Raw genomic sequence first — 17249 nt, 5'->3', positions numbered from 1 at the left:
GTCTCACTCTGTGCTGAGACACAGACCTTTTGTTCATTGATTCCTTTTCTATTCTTAGCTTAGCTAGCTTCTGAGAACTTTCCTTCTATTCTTTTAGCATAGTAATAATGTAATATATATCATAAAATAATAAATCAACTCTTCTGAACATGAGGTCAACATTCTTGTCTCTCTCTTCACCCTGAAGACCCTTGCGAGCCCTGTAACACCAGCTGTGCCCAGTTGTGGACCAGACTTGGGGTTGTCTCTGTCTCACGTGTGGGGATTGGGCTGTGATGGGGATCCCCATGGGATGGGGATGCTGGGGAGTCATGGATGTGGTGGTGGAGCTGGGTATTGTCCCAGGTGTGGGGTTGCTGTGCTCCCCTCAGCCCACCTGGAAGCTCTGCTGGGAAATATTTGTGAGCCAAGACCCTCTGAGGGATGCAGTCCATGCAGCAGTCAGTCCTGGGAGAGATAAATGAAGACCCTGAGCTGCTGGAGGAGTACTGAAGGCATGGGAACAGCTCAGTGCTTCTATGCCAGCCCCAAAGGAGCAGATCCCTGAACACTGGCCCAGATCCCTGGAACGCTGTCCCACAGGCTCTGTCACTCCGGATCATGAAGGCAGCAGAAAGGGTTAAATGCAGCCACTGCCTCCTTCAATGGTTAACCCAAGATCGGCCCTTTTGTCGACCTGGGAGGAGAATTTGAGGTGTTGAGGACCTGTTGCCAACCCTTAAATCTGCCTTTGGGCAGGAGAGGGGACAGTGCTGCCAGAATCAGGCAGAGGTGGGCAGCCTGAGGCTGAGGAGCAGGACATGGCCAGCTGTACCCAGGACAGGACAGATCCTGCGTGCCCCATTGCCCCGAGCCCTCACACCGCAGCAACCTGAGAGATTTGGCTGAGCTCTCCTGCAGAGAGCGGGTGCTGCTTTACAGGGATTAAAACGTAGCCCTAGATGCATTTTTCCTTTTCCTTTTTTTTTTTTGTTTGTTTGTTTGTTTGTTTGTTTGTTTTTGGTAGCTTTGCACCCCCGAGGTGCCCCAAAGGCACCCACAGCACCTGGGCAGAAGGTGGCCAGGCTGTCTGGGGGATCAGGGATGGTGTGTGGAGGTCCTGCCTCAGGTAGCTCATGGCTGAGCACAGACAGAAGGATTTTAGGCAGTTGAAACCTCTCTGGAAGGGCCTCTCCAGGCCCAGCAGCCACAAGGATGCTGTTGCAGGTGGCTGCAGTGCCAGCCTGGGTGGCAGACGCCCAACACCCATTTGGGTGGCCTTGTCCCTGAGCCAGGCGTCTGTCCCCGGGGAAGGCAGAGGGGCAGTGCCTGGGCACGGGCGCTGCTGGCACCTGGCTCTGTGCTCTCGGGGTGGTTCCCAGGGTTTTGCTGGCTCTGAGCTGGGACATGGGGAGGTTTGGGAGAATCTGCCCCCCACAGTGAGGTCTGAGTTGAGCTCCGACTCCTGCCAGGTCCTGCCAGAGCCGTAGTCCATCTGCCTGCAGCCACGGCTCATTTTGGGGCACCACCCAGGGACAAGGGAGCCCCAGCAGGGCCCTGCCTGTCTCCCCCCTTCCATTACTGTATCTCTCCCCTTTCCTACCCCCCCGCCCCAGCCGGTCCCCCAGTCTGGCTCGCTCTAAACCAGTGCTGCGGGATCAGCTGATGCTTTAATACTGGCGACAGCTGGAGGATGCTGCTGCCTGCGGGGGCTTTGCTGAGTGTCACCCCCCTCCCCGTGACCGATGGGGACCCTGAGGCTGTCCTGCACCGCCCGGGGGGCACCGCGGTGGGCAGCTGGCCGCTCTCCACCAGTTCAATCAGCAAAGAGATGGGAGATGTTGGCGGGAGGGAATGAGTCCAACCGCATTCCTCCAGCCCTCACCGGGGCTAGGGACGGGCACTGCCCAGAGAGGGAGTCTGTGCCATTTTACCATGGGTTTTCCCTCCTGGAGATGGAGGAGAGGGGCGAAGGAAAAGACGGGGTCTTGTCTCCTTCTCTCTCCGGCCGCGGTGCCAGGAGAGGCGGGCCGGTTTCGGGAGGGAGGGCTGCCTGTCCCCCGTGCCCCCCCTTCCACCGGGGCTGGCGGCCAGCCCCGAAGTTGCGGCGAGGCGGGAGGACACACGTCCTGTCCTTCCACCGCCCCCGGGCTCCCCCCAGCCTCCATCCCCGCATCCCTCCCCCGGCCGTCCCGCCCGGGCCGCCCCGCCGCTCCCGGGCCGGGGGGAGATGGCTGCCGGCGCTCGGAGGTCGCCGAGACACCTGCTGCCACCGGGCCCCCCCCCGTGCACACCCGCTCCGCTCCCGCTCCCTCCTTCCCCCGCTGCCGTCCCTGCCTCCAGCCGCCGCTGCAGAGCCGCCGCCGCCGCCGCCGCCGCCGCCAAGGACGAGCCGGGACCGACGGCGGCCGCCGGAGCCCCCCGCCAGCCGCGGCGGGGGCCGACCGTGCCCCGGGGGGCTGCCCCGCGCGAGGAGAAGCTTTGGCAGAGCCGAGCCCCCGGTGGGACGAGCCCCGCCGGAGCCGCGGGGGATGTAGGCACCGGGCAGCCGCGGTCCCGTAAGTACCGGGCGGGCTGGGGGCGTCCGGGGCCCGACGGGCTCCGCTGCCGCCCCGCCACCGCCGCCAGCAACTTTCCGGGATGGGGCGGTTGTTTTTTCTGGGGTGGGGGTTTCCCTGTCCGTCCTCCCCTAGCTCAGCATCCCCTGCATCCCGGAGCTCCTGCTCCCCATGCCGGGCACGGGACAGGAATGAGCCTCAGTCCTGGGCGCTCTTCTGGGGGGTTTTGGGGGGAGTGGGTGGCAGGAAAAACTGAGGAGACCTCCCCGGGTGCCACCAGCCCTGTGTCCCCCGCCGCCACCTTGCGTAACCCAGCGGCAGGCAGGACACTTGGCGTTTATTTTTGGTTAATCCATATTCGACCTTTTTAAGCTGCGTTTCGGTGCGTGCGTGTGGGGCCCTGCCCATGGCCCCGGCCCGCAGCCCCCGGCCCGCAACTGTTGCTGTCAGAGGCGCGGGCGAGCAAGGGGAGGGTGGTGAGGAAGAGGAGGGAGATGCCGGGTGGCGACAGATGAAGGTTGAAAGGAGACGGGGCTTGCCGAGGGCTGCCGGTGCTGCTCTGTCCCGAGTCATCCCCCCTGCATGGGCACGGGCAAGGTGACGAGTTGTCTTTGAGGAGGTTTTGCTGCTTTCTCCCCTTCTGAAGGGCTTCACCGAGGTCTCCTTCCTGCACAGGGGTGTCCCCATCGGGGCAATGACAAGCCCCGGCACATCCTGGTGCCCTCCTCAGTTCCCCCTCTCCTCCCCACAGGGCTCCCGCCAGGTTTGGCTTTGCTCTGTCCTTCCCGTTCCCCATCCCCTGGCGCAGGCTGCGTTTTCCCTCTGATTTCGGGCTCGGAGGCTTTTTTTGGGGACATAAGGTTTATCTTTCCTGAATGATATTTTGCATTTTGGAATTTTATTTTTCCCATTCCTGAGGTCAAAATATCTGCATGAGCTCTCCCTCTCTTGGAGCAGAGAAAGGAGAGAGGGCAAAAAACGGAGGTTTAAAACGAGGAGCAAACTTTCCCTGTTGCATTAAAATGGCATTTCAGGGTCTGGTGAGAGGTAAGGGTTCTATTGGTGCCTTTAGCACAAGGTTTCTGTGAGTTGGGTGCACCAGGGGAAGTTGTGCCTAGGAAGGTGGTTAACCTGCTCAAAGCTACCCCAAAGCAACAAAAAACAAATGGCAAAGACACCAAGCAGCTTTGTGGTGTCCTGTGGTCCTTGGGGAGGCTGCCAGGAGGTGGCATTGCCTTGCCCAGGCTCCTGGCCATGGCCGCCTTCCTCCTGACCCTGACTGGCCACTGGCCTTTCACCCGGCTGGAAAACCTCCCTTTTGGGAAAGTCTTTTCCCAGGGGACCAATTCTGCACTGTTTCCTACAAGAGGTTGGAAAATGTGGATTTTCTTTGAAGTTGGCAGGGGCTTTGCTGCGTTGTGCTGAGCCCAAGAGCAGCCCCAGCTCTGGCAGTAGCTCCAGAACGGGCTCAGTTTCTCCTCAGGCTCCACCACTTTCCTGCAATCTGTCATCTCCCCCAAAAAGCCCCAAAATTCTCCTGTACCCCTCTAGGTCAGTAGGAGAAACAGTGGGCTGGAAACGCATGGTGCTGGCTGGGCTGGAGGAGCTGGCTGCCCTTTGCCTCCCAAATTCCGCCATTTTGGAGCAGCCCCATCTCCAGCCTGCACCTGCAGCCCTTGCCAGCCACAGGCTCTCTGGCCTTAAACCCCTCCATGCCCACCAAAGGCTGTGGAGAGCCAGCCTGACTCTGCATGGAGGCACCAGGCTCCTGGGAAGGATGGAAATTCATTGCCGTGGATGTCTCAGCACGGGCTGAACGATGGGATGAGCCCATGCCCACCTCCCCTCTGCTGCTGCCACTGCATTTCAGCTGTGAGGGACGGGGATATTTTCCACCTGCGGCTTGGTCCGTGGGAAACCGGATTGCTGAGCCCTGTCCCCAGTCAGAGCCAGGAGCAGGGGGTGGCAGAGCTTGGCATGGCAAGGGACAACCACTGGTCTGTGCCTGGAGTGCTCGGGACTGGAAGAGGCTCCCGAGCTTGGGCAAGACTGAGTTGAGGAAGAGGAGGATCAGGTCCTGGAGTAGGTGAGGTGCCAGGGCTGGCACAAGCAAACCCAATCAATCACCACAAGGGCCCAGAGTATATTTAAACGTCCTTGAGGAGGGCTCAGACGGGCAGTGCTGCTGGCAGGGCGGTTCTGTTTGTTTTGGGTGGCGTGTTGCTCCCCTTCCTCTCTGCTTGGGTAGCTGATGCCGGATTCCCAATGAATTATTTATCACAGGACTAAAAATACTTGGGAATTCGCAGTGAGGAGCAGGCAGTGCAGGCTGCCCTGCCACTGAGCTGGCCGTGCCGGAGCATGGGACGCTGCCAGCATGGCATGACTCACCTGCTGCCCTCTCTGGCCAAGGGGCCCCGGCTGCGGCCGCCGCTGTGGCGTTGTGGCTCCTGCAGCTCCACCAGCTGCGACATGCAGTGGCTGGGAGATGTAGTCAGGTGGAGTGAACCCTCTGGGTGGTGCTGGGTGCTGGGGGTGGATGATTCCCTGAGGAAATGCAGCTGGTGAGAGAGATGCTGCCTGGGGAGCATCAGTGCCCGGACAGGTGCCCAAGACTTCCTGGTAGCCATGGGGTACAGGAGGGAAATGTGTGGTTTGTGTTCCCTGGAGGGAACAGCCCCAGTGCTCAAATCTGCACCGAGCAGCTCTTGCAGGGTGCCCAGCCCAGCAGCTGTTGGGTTTATATCCTGCATTTTCAGCACGCTGGCAATGTTTTTGCAGTGTGCTGAAGGGGTGTCCGTCACTGCGGCAGGGAGGAGCGTTGGGGTGCAGGTCACCAGGGCAGCCCAGACCCCAAAACCAGCCGGGACTCAGTGAGAGGAGCATCTGGCTGTGCTGGAGACACATTAAGCAACCGCAGCTTTTAATTGCAAGTGACGTTTCTTGGCACCAGCTGGCACCTTGCTGCATGAAGCAACACTGGTGCGTGGCTGGTGCCACTGTGGAGGGCTGCTTGTCCCCTCCCTGCTGCCCCACTTGGCACAAGGGTGACTGCCCTGGGGGAAATGGGGCTCAGAGGGGCTTGGATACCCCTGGCCACAGGCTGGTTTTGCTGGTGGTCTCTGAGAGGTGAACTCCAGCACAGGGGTGCATCACTGTGGGCAGGCATGTGTGCCACTTCAGGGGACTGTCACCTCAACTGCTGCGGCGTGAGCACCCACGGGCAGTGGGGAACTGGGGACCTGGCAGGGTCCCAAACAGCCCCTGAGAGCCTGGATTTGGGCTGTAGCCAGCACAGACACAGTGTGAGGGTGTCCCATCGGGGTGGGCACTGCCAGCAGGGGACACACACTGGGGGCAAAAGAGAAGGAGGAAAGTGGAAGGATGCTGTGGAATACCTGGAGGGAAAACTTGGAGATATGGAGCCAGATAGGTGCATTGGTTGGGATTTTGTGGCAGAGAAGGGGCTGAAGTAGGGTGATGGGCAGGAGACAGTCAGTGGGACAGGCAGGGAACCAGCTACTCCAGTGACTGTGATTTGCAAAATCTCAACAAGCAGGGTGCAGAGCTGAACCATCCGTCAAGGGCAAAGCCTTCGAATATTGAAGGTGGCTGTCTGCTGCAGAGAGAGGCACCAAAGAGCTCCCAGCCCCTCTTGGCATCTCTTGCAGCTGTCTCTGTCCCTGGCTGAAGGGATGACATGGGCCAGTGCAGCAGTGGTGGCTTTTGGATGGGGTGGGAGGGCAGTGGGAGGGAGATGGTGATGGTGAGATGAGGACAGGGTGGTGGTGGTGGGAAGCATGGCCTGGCTGTGAAGAGTTAGTGGTTGATAAGACTGGAGACAAGTGACGCAGCACTGAGGTGTACAGTGGGTGGTGAGTACAACCCCGTGGTCATTCCTTCACCACATCCAGTGTCCAAAGGATGAGGGTCCCCTCGTTCCCTGGGGTCTGCCCTCCATGGTGATGCCCCAAGGCAGTGGGGAGGGCGGGGGTGAGCGGGGCTGGGGGTGCTGGCGTGCAGCTGGATGCGAGGGGCTGTGTCCTGTGCTGGCAGGGACACGCTGGTGGACATGGGCAGAGCGCCGGCGCACGCTCTGCTCCTGTCGATGGTGCTGGGCTGCTCGGCTGCCTTCACGGACATCCTGCTGCCGGGCCCCGAGGAGCCCGTGGTCAACGTGGCCGTGGTGTTCGGGGGCACGTCCTACCCCCTGCACATCCGCTCCCGCCTGAGCCCCCAGAGCTTCCTGGACATGCCCCTGGAGATCCACCCCATCACTGTTGTCGTCAACAACACCAACCCCAGCACCCTCCTCACCCAGATTTGCGACATCCTTGCCGGCCACAAGATCCACGGCATCGTCTTTGAAGACAACGTGGGCACGGAGGCCGTGGCCCAGATCCTTGACTTCATCTCATCCCAGACCCAGGTCCCCATCATCAGCATCAGTGGAGGGTCTGCAGTGGTCCTGACCCCAAAGGTGAGGTCCTCACTATTTCCAGGGGGGATGAGAGAAATGAGGAACTGTTAGAGTGGTGTAGGTAAGGGATGTGGAATGCTGGAGGGCAGAGGAACTGCTGGACTGCAGCCTTTGGGATCAGGGGCAGGAATGGTGGATCTGTGGCTGTGGCAGTGTGGCTTACTGGGGTGGTGGGACATGGTGGGGACTTCAAGGAGGGGCCCCGTTAATGGGGTGGGGGAGAGGACCTCAATGCCCAGTGGAAGGACCTTCCCTGGTGTGCTGCTTCCTGTGCCCACCACGGGATCTGGGTTGGTGGCACTGCGGCCGCTGGGGCAGTGGCAGGGTTATCACAGGGTTATCACAGCCTTATCTTCCTGCCGCCCTGCTGGGGCTGGATCCAGCCCTGGAATGGCTGCGTGAGCAGCGTGGAGAAGCCTCGCTCAGCTGTGGCGCTGATCTCAGGTGCGCTGTGGCTGACACAGGGTTTCTGTCTTTGCTCCTCGCTGGCATCAGACACTGTCAGTCACTGTCACCTGCCTGCTGGGAGCTGCTGGTGGCAGGGAGAGCTGGAGCCAGGCTGGAGGGCCCTGGGCATGGAGATTTGGGCTATGTCCTCAGCCTGCCCGGCCTGGGTGTTGGAGGGCTTTCAGTGCTTGCTCTTTCCTGTGGCTGGAGATCCTGCCCTTCTTCAGGGAACAGATTTTGTGCTTTTCTTGCACAGTGGCTTGGGGTCCGATCCCCCTGGACTGCACTCCCACAGCCCTGTCTGTACTCACTGGTGCTCATGGAGCCCCTCGAGCGCATTGTGGGTGGGTGGCAGTGGGTGTGGTGGGCTCTGGTTGGTGCAGTGGACTCAGATGGGTGTAGAGGGCTCAGATGGAGCCCAGAGCAATGGAAAAATATCCATGGCTTTGCTGCCGGGTGATTTTCTGCAGCTTTCTCCAGGGGCTGCGTATTTCGGGGTCAGTGGAGGGATCTCCACCTCCTCCCTGTCTGGGATTCTCTGGGGCTCACCCCAGACTATTTCTCTGGAGGTGGGGAGGGTCTGGGTGGCAAAACCTGCTGCCTGCACGTGACCTTCGGCAACTGCCATTCGCTGAATCATTTAAGACAGAATCAGACCAATTAAGGTTTGCTAATGAGAGGCCAGATGGCCAGGGAGGTGGAGCGGGAGGGAAGGAGCCGCACAGGCTCTGACTGCAGGTAGTGAGATGGAGCAGGGATGGGATTTATGCTCCTGGCAGAACTCTTGCCCACCTCCTTCTCCTGGCTTAAGGAGAAACTGATGATCTCCTTTAGAGGATGGAGACATTTTTGGTCAATATGCTAAGAAATGGATGTGAGGCTGCAGGAGTTGACCGTTTGCACGGGGTCAAGTTCTTTGGAGGAGCATTAGTGTGATTTTGGGTATCTCCAGCCCATGGACCACACCAGTTCATGGCAATCTTGAACTTTTCATGATGGCAAATGCAAGGAGGCTTGCATGGGTGCATGACACCTGGATCATGATGCCAGAGCAGCCCCTGATCCCTCTCCTCCCTCAGGAGCCCGGATCAGCTTTCCTGCAGTTGGGTGTCTCCATCGAGCAGCAAATCCAGGTGATCTTCAAGGTGCTGGAGGAATACGACTGGGGCTCCTTTGCTGTCATCACCAGCCTCTACCCAGGCTACAACATCTTCCTGGACGTCATCCGCTCCTTCACGGATGCCAGCTACTTTGGCTGGGAGCTGCAAGAGGTGCTCACCTTCGAGATGAGCCAGGAGCAGAGCGGCTCCAGGACGCAGCGGCTCTTGCGCCAGATCGATGCCCAGGTCCTCATTGTTTACTGCTCCCGAGAGGAGGCCGAGTATCTCTTCTCCATGGCAGAACAAGCCGGGCTTGTGGGGCCAGGATACATCTGGATCGTGCCCAGCATGACAGTGGGCAACATGGAGGTGCCGCCCTCGTCCTTCCCGGTGGGCCTCATCAGCGTGGTGACGGAGAGCTGGAAGCTGAGCCTGCGGCAGAAGGTGCGCGACGGCGTGGCCATCATTGCCATGGGGGCCGCCAGCTTCTTCCGCGCCCATGGCTACCTCCCCGAGGTGGGGCGGGACTGCTGGGCCCCCACCAGGGCCACGGCCACCAATGCCAGCTTCTACCGGTGAGGAATGGGGAGCCCCTGGCGTGCGTGTGAAGCGGGAGGAGTGGGGAAAAGGGGAGGGAGAGGGCAGGGGAGGAGGGGGATGGAGCTGGTGAGCAGTAAGGATGGTGCTTGCTGAGCTGGTAGTCCGTGCCTCTTGGCTGTGATTCTCCTGGAGCATCTCCCCAGAGATGTCCCAGCACCTCCCTTGCCTTTTCCCATGTTTCTTGGCAACTCAGGATCCCTGGGGGTCTCAGGGGGGGCTATCACAGCTCTATGGCACCTCAGAGCTGCTTTGGCAGTCTGTCCATCCTCAGCCTTGCAGTGGGCCATCATCCTTGGTGCCTCCTTGCTAGGAGAGCTTTCTCCAGCTCCCCTCTGCCCCTTGCATGGGTGTTAAAGCTGGTCCCCAGCTCTCAGCCCCACATGTCTCCATGGGACCTGTGGCAGCCTGGGTGAAGGTGGAGGAGGAGGAGGAGGAGGGCTGTACAGTGCAGGGCTGCACAGCCAAGGGCTTACAGGCTCTGTGTCCCACCAGGCACCTTCTCAATGTGACATGGGAGCACAGGGATTTCTCCTTCAATGAAGGTGGCTACCTGGTGAAGCCCACCATGGTGGTGATCACGCTCAACCAGCACCGGCTCTGGGAGATGGTAGGACCCCTGGCCCCCTGAAATGGGCACACTGCGGGGTGGCTGGGCAGGGTGAGCCTGGAGCCATGCACAGGCTGGGGTCCCACCCTGGGGTGGGTTGTACCATGCAAAACCCAAAAGTACCGTGGCTGGTCCCAAAAGTACCAATGGTGCTATGGTGGGTGTTTGCAGCAATGATGAGCACCAAAGCTCTGGCAGGAGTTGACAGTTTTTCCTTGCAATTTGGCTGATAAGTTCAAAAAAAGTCAGAAATGCAGATGCGCGCTTCTGGAGAACAGCAGCCAAACACCTAGATCTGAAACAAGATGCATGGAGGGTTTTTTTGTAGTTTGAAAGTATTTTGGGTAAAGTTTGGCCAGGTCTGTGCTCACCCAAGTGTGAAGCTCGGGGCTCAGGAGGAAACATCTCACCCCATGGTCCACGGGTGTGTGGGGAAAGGGATGCTGAGATGGGGCTCACAAGGAATAAGCCCCAAAGGTGGGAGGATGGATATGGGATCACGTGTGACCCCCAGAGCCCCTCACGGGGGTGACCATGTGCTCTCCCTTGGGGGCAGGTGGGCAAGTGGGAGAAAGGCATCATCCACATGAAGTACCCGGTGTGGCCCCGCTACGGCTCCTTCATGCAGCCCGTGGTCGACAACCGCCACCTGACAGTGGCCACCCTGGAGGAGAGGCCCTTCGTCATCGTGGAGAACACGGACCCCAGCACGGGGGTCTGCGTGCGCAACACCGTGCCCTGCCGCAAGCAGACCAACTCCTCCCACAGGTGGGCAGGGACACGGAGCTCGGCAAGCCCGGCCACCGCTCCCTTGGCACCTGGTGCCCAGGGTGCTCAGAGCACCTCTGTTTGGTCCAACCCATCTTTCCTGGTGTGTTTCCAGTGGGGATGGCCTTGTGGATCCCTACACCAAGCTGTGCTGCAAAGGTTTCTGCATTGACATCCTGAAGAAGCTGGCCAAGGCAGTGAAGTTCTCCTACGACCTCTACCTGGTGACCAATGGCAAACATGGCAAGATCGTCCGTGGGGTGTGGAACGGAATGATTGGTGAGGTAGGGATGGGCATGGCTCAGACCTCGCTTCGACACTCCCTGCAGGGCACCACTCACCCTGACCTGGGGCTTTCCTGGTGAAGATGGGATTTGTGGTGGGACTGTGGGCAGGGCGGAGCTTGGCATGAGCTCCTCCCTGGAGGAGTCATCAGATGAACACTTACAACTGCACAGCAGGTTGTGTCTGTGCCCCTGATCACTTAGGAAGATAATATTGTTTGTTAAAAAAGTCAGAAATTAAGGCTGGAAATGCTGGAGATGAGGAAATGCCTGGGGAAAGTGGTCTGGGTCCCTCTGCTTGTCCCTCTGCCCATCCCAAGCTCACCTGCCCCTTTTCCAGGTGTACTACAAGCGTGCAGACATGGCCATTGGCTCCCTCACCATCAATGAGGAGCGGTCTGAGATTGTGGATTTCTCCGTGCCCTTTGTGGAGACGGGCATCAGCGTCATGGTGGCCCGCAGCAACGGCACCGTGTCCCCCTCTGCTTTCCTGGGTGAGCCCTGTGTCCCCTTGTCTTTCTGCAGGCTCATCCCATGCTTCCTACAAATGCAAATTGGAAATATTGTTCAATTTTAACAACTTTCAAGGAAAAAAGCCTAAGTCATAAGGGAAGGAGATTGTGCTGTCGGCTTTGGGGCTTCTTTCTTCCCTGCCTGAATAATCCTTTTATTATGGAGATGGAGGCTGGAGACTAAGGCTGGGCTCAGTGGTTTTCTCCTCTTCATTTTGTGTGTGGAGGAAGGAGGATGGGGACATGGGAGGATTTGCCAGCTTGGATCTCTGCTTTGGGGACCCATCTCTGCCACCATCACCAGAGCCAGTGGTTAAGCCAAGTGTAGGAAACCACCAGTGCTACAAGTTTTATTTAATGGAGTTTTACACCAGCAAAGCTGCAGCCTAGGTAGGGGGGATGGGCCAATGTCGTCAGGAAATTCAGCTTGGGCAGGGCTCTCTGCACTTGGCAAGGGCACAGCATCAATGTCCCAGCTCAGCTGGCACTGGGCTCTTGTGTGGGGAGGGTGCTGGGGGTGCCATGGAAGCTGGGACCATCAGCCTGGGCACATCCTCCTCACCCTGTCCCCCACACACCACGAAGCCCAGACTCCCACGGAAGCAGGGTCACCTTCACCAGCCCCAGGGACAGATGGAGCATCCTGCCCTGGTTTGGCAGGGCTGGGGTCTGCTGTCCCCATGTCCCCGTGTCTCCTGCCTCTGCGCTAGTGAGCCACATCCCCATCAGGGGAGGCCTCTCCTCCCTGACAGCGAAGGACGCGCTGATAAATGGACCTCGGTGGCTGCACGTTGATGGCTCGGATGCATCCCCAGTGCTCCTGCTGCTCCATCCTGTGCTGCTGCTGCTCCATCCCACATCATCTTGGGCAGGCAGGGACTCACTGCCTGTCCCCACTCACGGGGGGCTCTCCCCAGGGCTGAACAGGGCTGGGGGGCTGGTTCTGTGCCTGGTGCAGGCACAGTCCTGTCTCCAGAACCATCATGGGGGACAACCTGTAATCCCATGGGAAACCCTCCTGCAGTGACCCTGGAGATGGGTAGCATTTTGTAAAGATCTCCCTGTTGGTGAGAAGCTGATTTGGTCTAGGCAGGGAAGCATGGCTGCATCCCCTAGCTCTGTAGCAACCCTCTTCCCTCCTGAGTCCCTGTGGAGCTGCTTGGCCATGGTGGCGCCAACCTCCAACTCCTCTCCAAGGAGGGGCAATATTCAGGATGAGCCCCATGCATCCAGGAGGGCTCCTGGCAGTCCTCAGAGGACCAGGGGATGTCCTTGGAGGCTCACAAAGTTCTACTTGCTTTGCAGAGCCTTATAGCCCAGCCGTGTGGGTCATGATGTTTGTCATGTGCCTCACTGTGGTGGCCATCACCGTCTTCGTGTTCGAGTATTTCAGCCCCGTTGGCTACAACCAGAACCTCACCAGTGGCAAAAGTGAGTTGGGAAGGTGGGAGCTGGGAGAGGGGGGCACATCCCTGGCTGGGCTGACAAATGTCCCCTCTGTTCCCTGTCTCCCTGTCTCTCTGCAGGGCCAGGAGGTCCCTCCTTCACCATCGGCAAGTCCGTGTGGTTGCTGTGGGCTCTGGTCTTCAACAACTCCGTCCCCATCGAGAACCCCAAGGGCACCACCAGCAAGATCATGGTGCTCATCTGGGCCTTCTTCGCTGTCATCTTCCTCGCCAGCTACACGGCCAACCTGGCTGCCTTCATGATCCAGGAGCAGTACATTGACACTGTGTCAGGGCTGAGTGACAGGAAGGTGATCATTGGAGTGGGAACCCTAAAAATTCCCTAAAGACAGCCCTTTTTGAAGTTACCGGCAGTGATGTGTGTGGAGCTACACATCACTGCCAGTTGGCTGGGCGTGAGTGTATGAGCAGAGGGCTGGCTGCGGGGAGGGGACATGCTGGGGACATGGAAAGACACGGGCACTGTGTGATGCCACCCCCTGGGGCTCCCCATTGCAGTTCCAGAGGCCACAGGAGCAGTACCCACCCTTCCGCTTCGGCACCGTCCCCAACGGCAGCACCGAGAGGAACATCCGCAGCAACTACCCCGACATGCACACCCACATGGTGAAGTACAACCAGCGCTCTGTGGAGGACGCCCTCACCAGCCTCAAAATGGGGTATGGCTCCTTGAGATGGGGTATGGCCCCCAGATGGGGTATGGCTCTCAGAGCTCCCCGAAATGACCCCCATATATAGCACCCCCAAATAACTATGTCTCCCTGGAAGAGGGTACAGGACTTTCCAGATGGAGAAGGGATTTCTCAACTGGGGTACAACCCCCCTGAAGTTAGTTGAGAGCCCCCCAGGCTGGGTACAGCTCTCCCAGACAGGGTATGGCTCTGTGCATCTTCCCTGGATGAAGTACAGGACCCCCAAAAACGGCACAACCTGCTGCAGATGGAGTACCGCTTCCTACAGCTCCCCTCAAAAGGGATGCAGCTCACCCCAGATGGGGCATGGCTCCCCCAGGTGGTACAGCTCCCCCAAGATTGGGTACTTCCCCTCCAAGTGTGGTTACAGCACTCCAGGATGGGCCAGGGACACCAAGAGAACATAGAACCCCCTCCAGATGGGCCACAGCTTCCTGAAAGGGATAGAGCTCCCCAAATAGGCACAGCCCTCCCCCACTAATGGGCCTTCAGCCCCCTCCTCACCCTTCCTCCTGTTGCTGGGCAGGAAGCTGGATGCCTTCATCTACGACGCGGCGGTGCTCAACTACATGGCGGGCAAGGACGAGGGCTGCAAGCTGGTGACCATCGGCAGCGGGAAGGTGTTCGCCACCACGGGCTACGGCATCGCCCTGCAGAAGGACTCGCGCTGGAAGCGGGCCATTGACCTGGCCCTGCTCCAGTTCCTGGGAGATGGTGGGTGTTGGAGCGAGCTCCTCCTCGGCCCTGTCCCCATCCTGCCCCACCCCTGCCCTGCAGATTAACCCAGCGAACGGGGTTTGGTCCTCAAACCCTGTGCAGCCTTCACAGCTGACATCCTCATGGCAGGACAGCACGGAGGGACTTCACCAGCTCCTTTCAGGGGCATGAAATCCTCTGGATGTTGTGCGTGTCATTCCCTCTGGGGCTGTAAAATCCTGGAGATGGCTGTGCACAACATTTGAGGGTCCTGAGGAGAAGCCTGGGAAGAGGACAGTAAGCGTGGCTGGCTGGCACATGGGTTGGGAAGAGAGTCAGGAGAGGACCCCGGAGAAGGATAAGTGACTGGTGGGATACTCAGGCCAATGGCAGCAGCAACATTAAGTGATTCCAGCTCCAGAGGCTCAGGGGTCTCTTTATCTTCCTCCACCCACAGCAGACTGGAAAGGGGCAGGGATGTGCTTGGGAAGATGATTCCCGGGGGTGGATTTTCAACCCCTGCACTGTTATGCATGTCCCAGGTGAGACCCAGAAGCTGGAGACGGTTTGGCTGTCAGGGATCTGCCAGAATGAGAAGAATGAGGTGATGAGCAGCAAGCTGGACATTGACAACATGGCTGGGGTTTTCTACATGCTGCTCGTGGCCATGGGGCTGAGCCTGCTGGTCTTCGCTTGGGAGCACCTCGTCTACTGGAAGCTGCGTCATTCCGTCCCCAAGTCCCACAAGCTGGACTTCCTCCTGGCCATCAGCAGGGTGAGGGATGCTGACAGGGGCTTTTGAGGGGCCCAAATGTCTTCACACGGTGTCACAGAGATGGACACGGCTTGGTGGGCATTGTCCTTTGGCCTGCATGGGAAGGAGTGGAGATGTTCTTGTTGATATGAGATCTTGGTGAGAAAAGCCAGGTTTCAGGAAAAGGCTCAGTCCTGGGAATGACCCCACACCCTTATCAGCAACTCTGGGGAAAGGGGTGATAGAGGATAGTGTCACCCACGTGGACAAGCTCTGGGGATCCTGGGGAGGGGGCGTCAGTGCTCTGAAGCTCCCTCAGCCTCAGCAGCATGAATTCAGCTCAGCAGGGTGGGCTCAGGGGGCAGGACTCCACTGACCTTGCTGATGAGGGGGGTCCCCATTTCTCCCCACAGGGTATCTACAGCTGCTTCAATGGGGTGCAGACCCTGTCGAGCCCCGGGCAGGCGCCCACACCCGATGTCACTGCCAGCTCAGCCCAGGCCAACGTGCTGAAAATGCTGCAGGCGGCCAAAGAGATGGTGACGACGGCCAGCGTGGGCGGCTCACTGGAGCAGGCCACCCGCACCATTGAGGACTGGAGCAACCACAGCGAGCGCCTCCAGACCACCTTCTCCCTGAGGACACCGCAGCTCGTGGTGCAGAACAGCACCGGCGCACACCGGGGTCCGCACCCCGCCGACAGGCTGGGGAGAGCCTACGCTGCCAAGGGCTCTCCCCTGGGGCTGCCGCTGCCGCAGCCCATCCCGGTGGACTCCCGTCTGCACGGGGAGGAGAACTGGAGAGGGGAAAACGAGCACCCCCACCTGCTACACCCCCTGAAGTTTCGGGGTGGCTGTGTAGGGGATGAAGCTCTCACAGGTTTCCCCCACCTCCTGGTGAAGACTTCCCCAGGAGGGGATTATGGGGAGCAGATGCTGGTGGGGAACCATATCGGGGCTCCCCTCCCGCCCCCCACATCCCCCCGGGACCTCCCACCACCGGACATCTACAGGGAGCACAAGCGGCCGTCGGGACGGGGGGACCGGCTGCAAAACAACCCCTTGCTGCAGAGGGACGGGGCACACGAGGGCTCGGGGACTCTGCCCCGGCTGCTCTCGGCAGCGGAGAAGAAGCGGGAGGCGGGCAGCGCCTTCCTGCCTCCGTCCTGCTCTCGCGGAGCCTTCCCCAAAGTCACCAGGACTTGCAGAGCCAGGGGCGAGCCGGCGCGGCCGGAGGCGGCGGGGATGGAGCGGGAGAAGCCGAGCCGGTGGGCGAGCTCGGCCAGGGCGCCCGGGGAGCGCGGCGAGAGGCGGCGGCCGGCGGGGCTGCGGCGCTGCGGGGCCCCGCGCCCGGCCCGCGCCGACGTGCCCGACCTGTTCCCCGAAGCCGAGCCCGGGCACGGCTGCGGCTCCCGCTGCCCGCAGGCCGCTGGCCGGCTGCCGCCGCGCTCGCCCGTCACCAGGCTGCCGTCCTACCGGGAGGCTTGCCGGCAAAACCCTCGGGCCGCCTTCACCGTGCCGGCGTGCGCCCCCCACGCCTGCGTGAACTCCTACCCCAACCTGCCCCTGTACGCCAGACACCTCTCGCGGGGCTCCGCGCCGTGCCGGGAGCAGCCCGGGGCGCAGCGCTGTGACCGGGGCTCGGGGCGCTGGGACAGCGCCTGCAGGGACTGCGGGCGGCGCGGGGAGCCGGCCTGGCTGCGGGAGCGGAGGGAGCCGCCGGTGGCCCGCGGGGTGGCGAGTCCCTGCGCCGGCGGCTCCTGGCGGCGGGTCTCCAGCCTGGAGTCGGAGGTGTGATGGGGGACGGGGGGTGTCCGCACCCCTCTGCCTGCCCTGTGCCCGGTGTCCCCAGGGCCAGCCAGCGGCTCCCGGCCGGGCTCCGGCCTCCCGGGTCCCGCACCGCCGGCGGCGGGATGCTCCAAGCGGCTCGGCGGGTCCCGGTGCGCTCTTTGAGGGGTCAGAGGAGCCTGGCAAGGGCTGGTACGTGCTGGGTCCAGTTGTCCCTATAGGCGGGCTGGCATCGGGGACGCCAAACGCATCGCCGCCGTTTTGCCGTCGCGTTTTGGTTTCATTTAAAAGACTCGAAACGCCATGTCCAGGTCATTAAAAAGACATTTTCAGCTGCCTGGGGACCCTTCTTCCATCCTCCGGGGCTGCCCTTGGCAGCATGGATTCCCGTGAATATTCGTTGTCCTGTGCACCCCCTCCCCGTCCGCGTCCCGTTACTGCCGAGCCGCGGCACAGGCTCGTCCCACCGGCGAGGGAAACATGGAAAAGAAAAATGGCAACTGCTCCGAGGGTTTGATT

General features: G+C 60.3%; 1 protein-coding gene across 1 annotated transcript; it reads left to right on the top strand.

Annotated features, from left to right (window-relative positions):
* Positions 1-1934: 1934 nt before the first annotated feature.
* Positions 1935-16739, top strand: GRIN2C (glutamate ionotropic receptor NMDA type subunit 2C). Its single transcript, XM_054278804.1, is given in 14 exon segments — positions 1935-2161; positions 2163-2537; positions 6594-7017; positions 8544-9139; positions 9657-9771; positions 10328-10539; positions 10655-10823; positions 11164-11317; positions 12641-12766; positions 12862-13091; positions 13300-13460; positions 14020-14207; positions 14732-14964; positions 15357-16739. Coding segments are annotated over 14 exon segments (4593 nt in total).
* The last annotated feature ends 510 nt before the right edge of the window (positions 16740-17249 follow it).

Source organism: Melozone crissalis, unplaced genomic scaffold (genome assembly GCF_028551555.1).
Source record: "Melozone crissalis strain CALT ecotype California unplaced genomic scaffold, PUWL_Pcris_2 ptg000026l_1, whole genome shotgun sequence".
NCBI lineage: Eukaryota > Metazoa > Chordata > Aves > Passeriformes > Passerellidae > Melozone > Melozone crissalis.
Note: the sequence above shows the minus strand (reverse complement) of the source record. Positions and strands in the feature narration are given on the sequence as shown.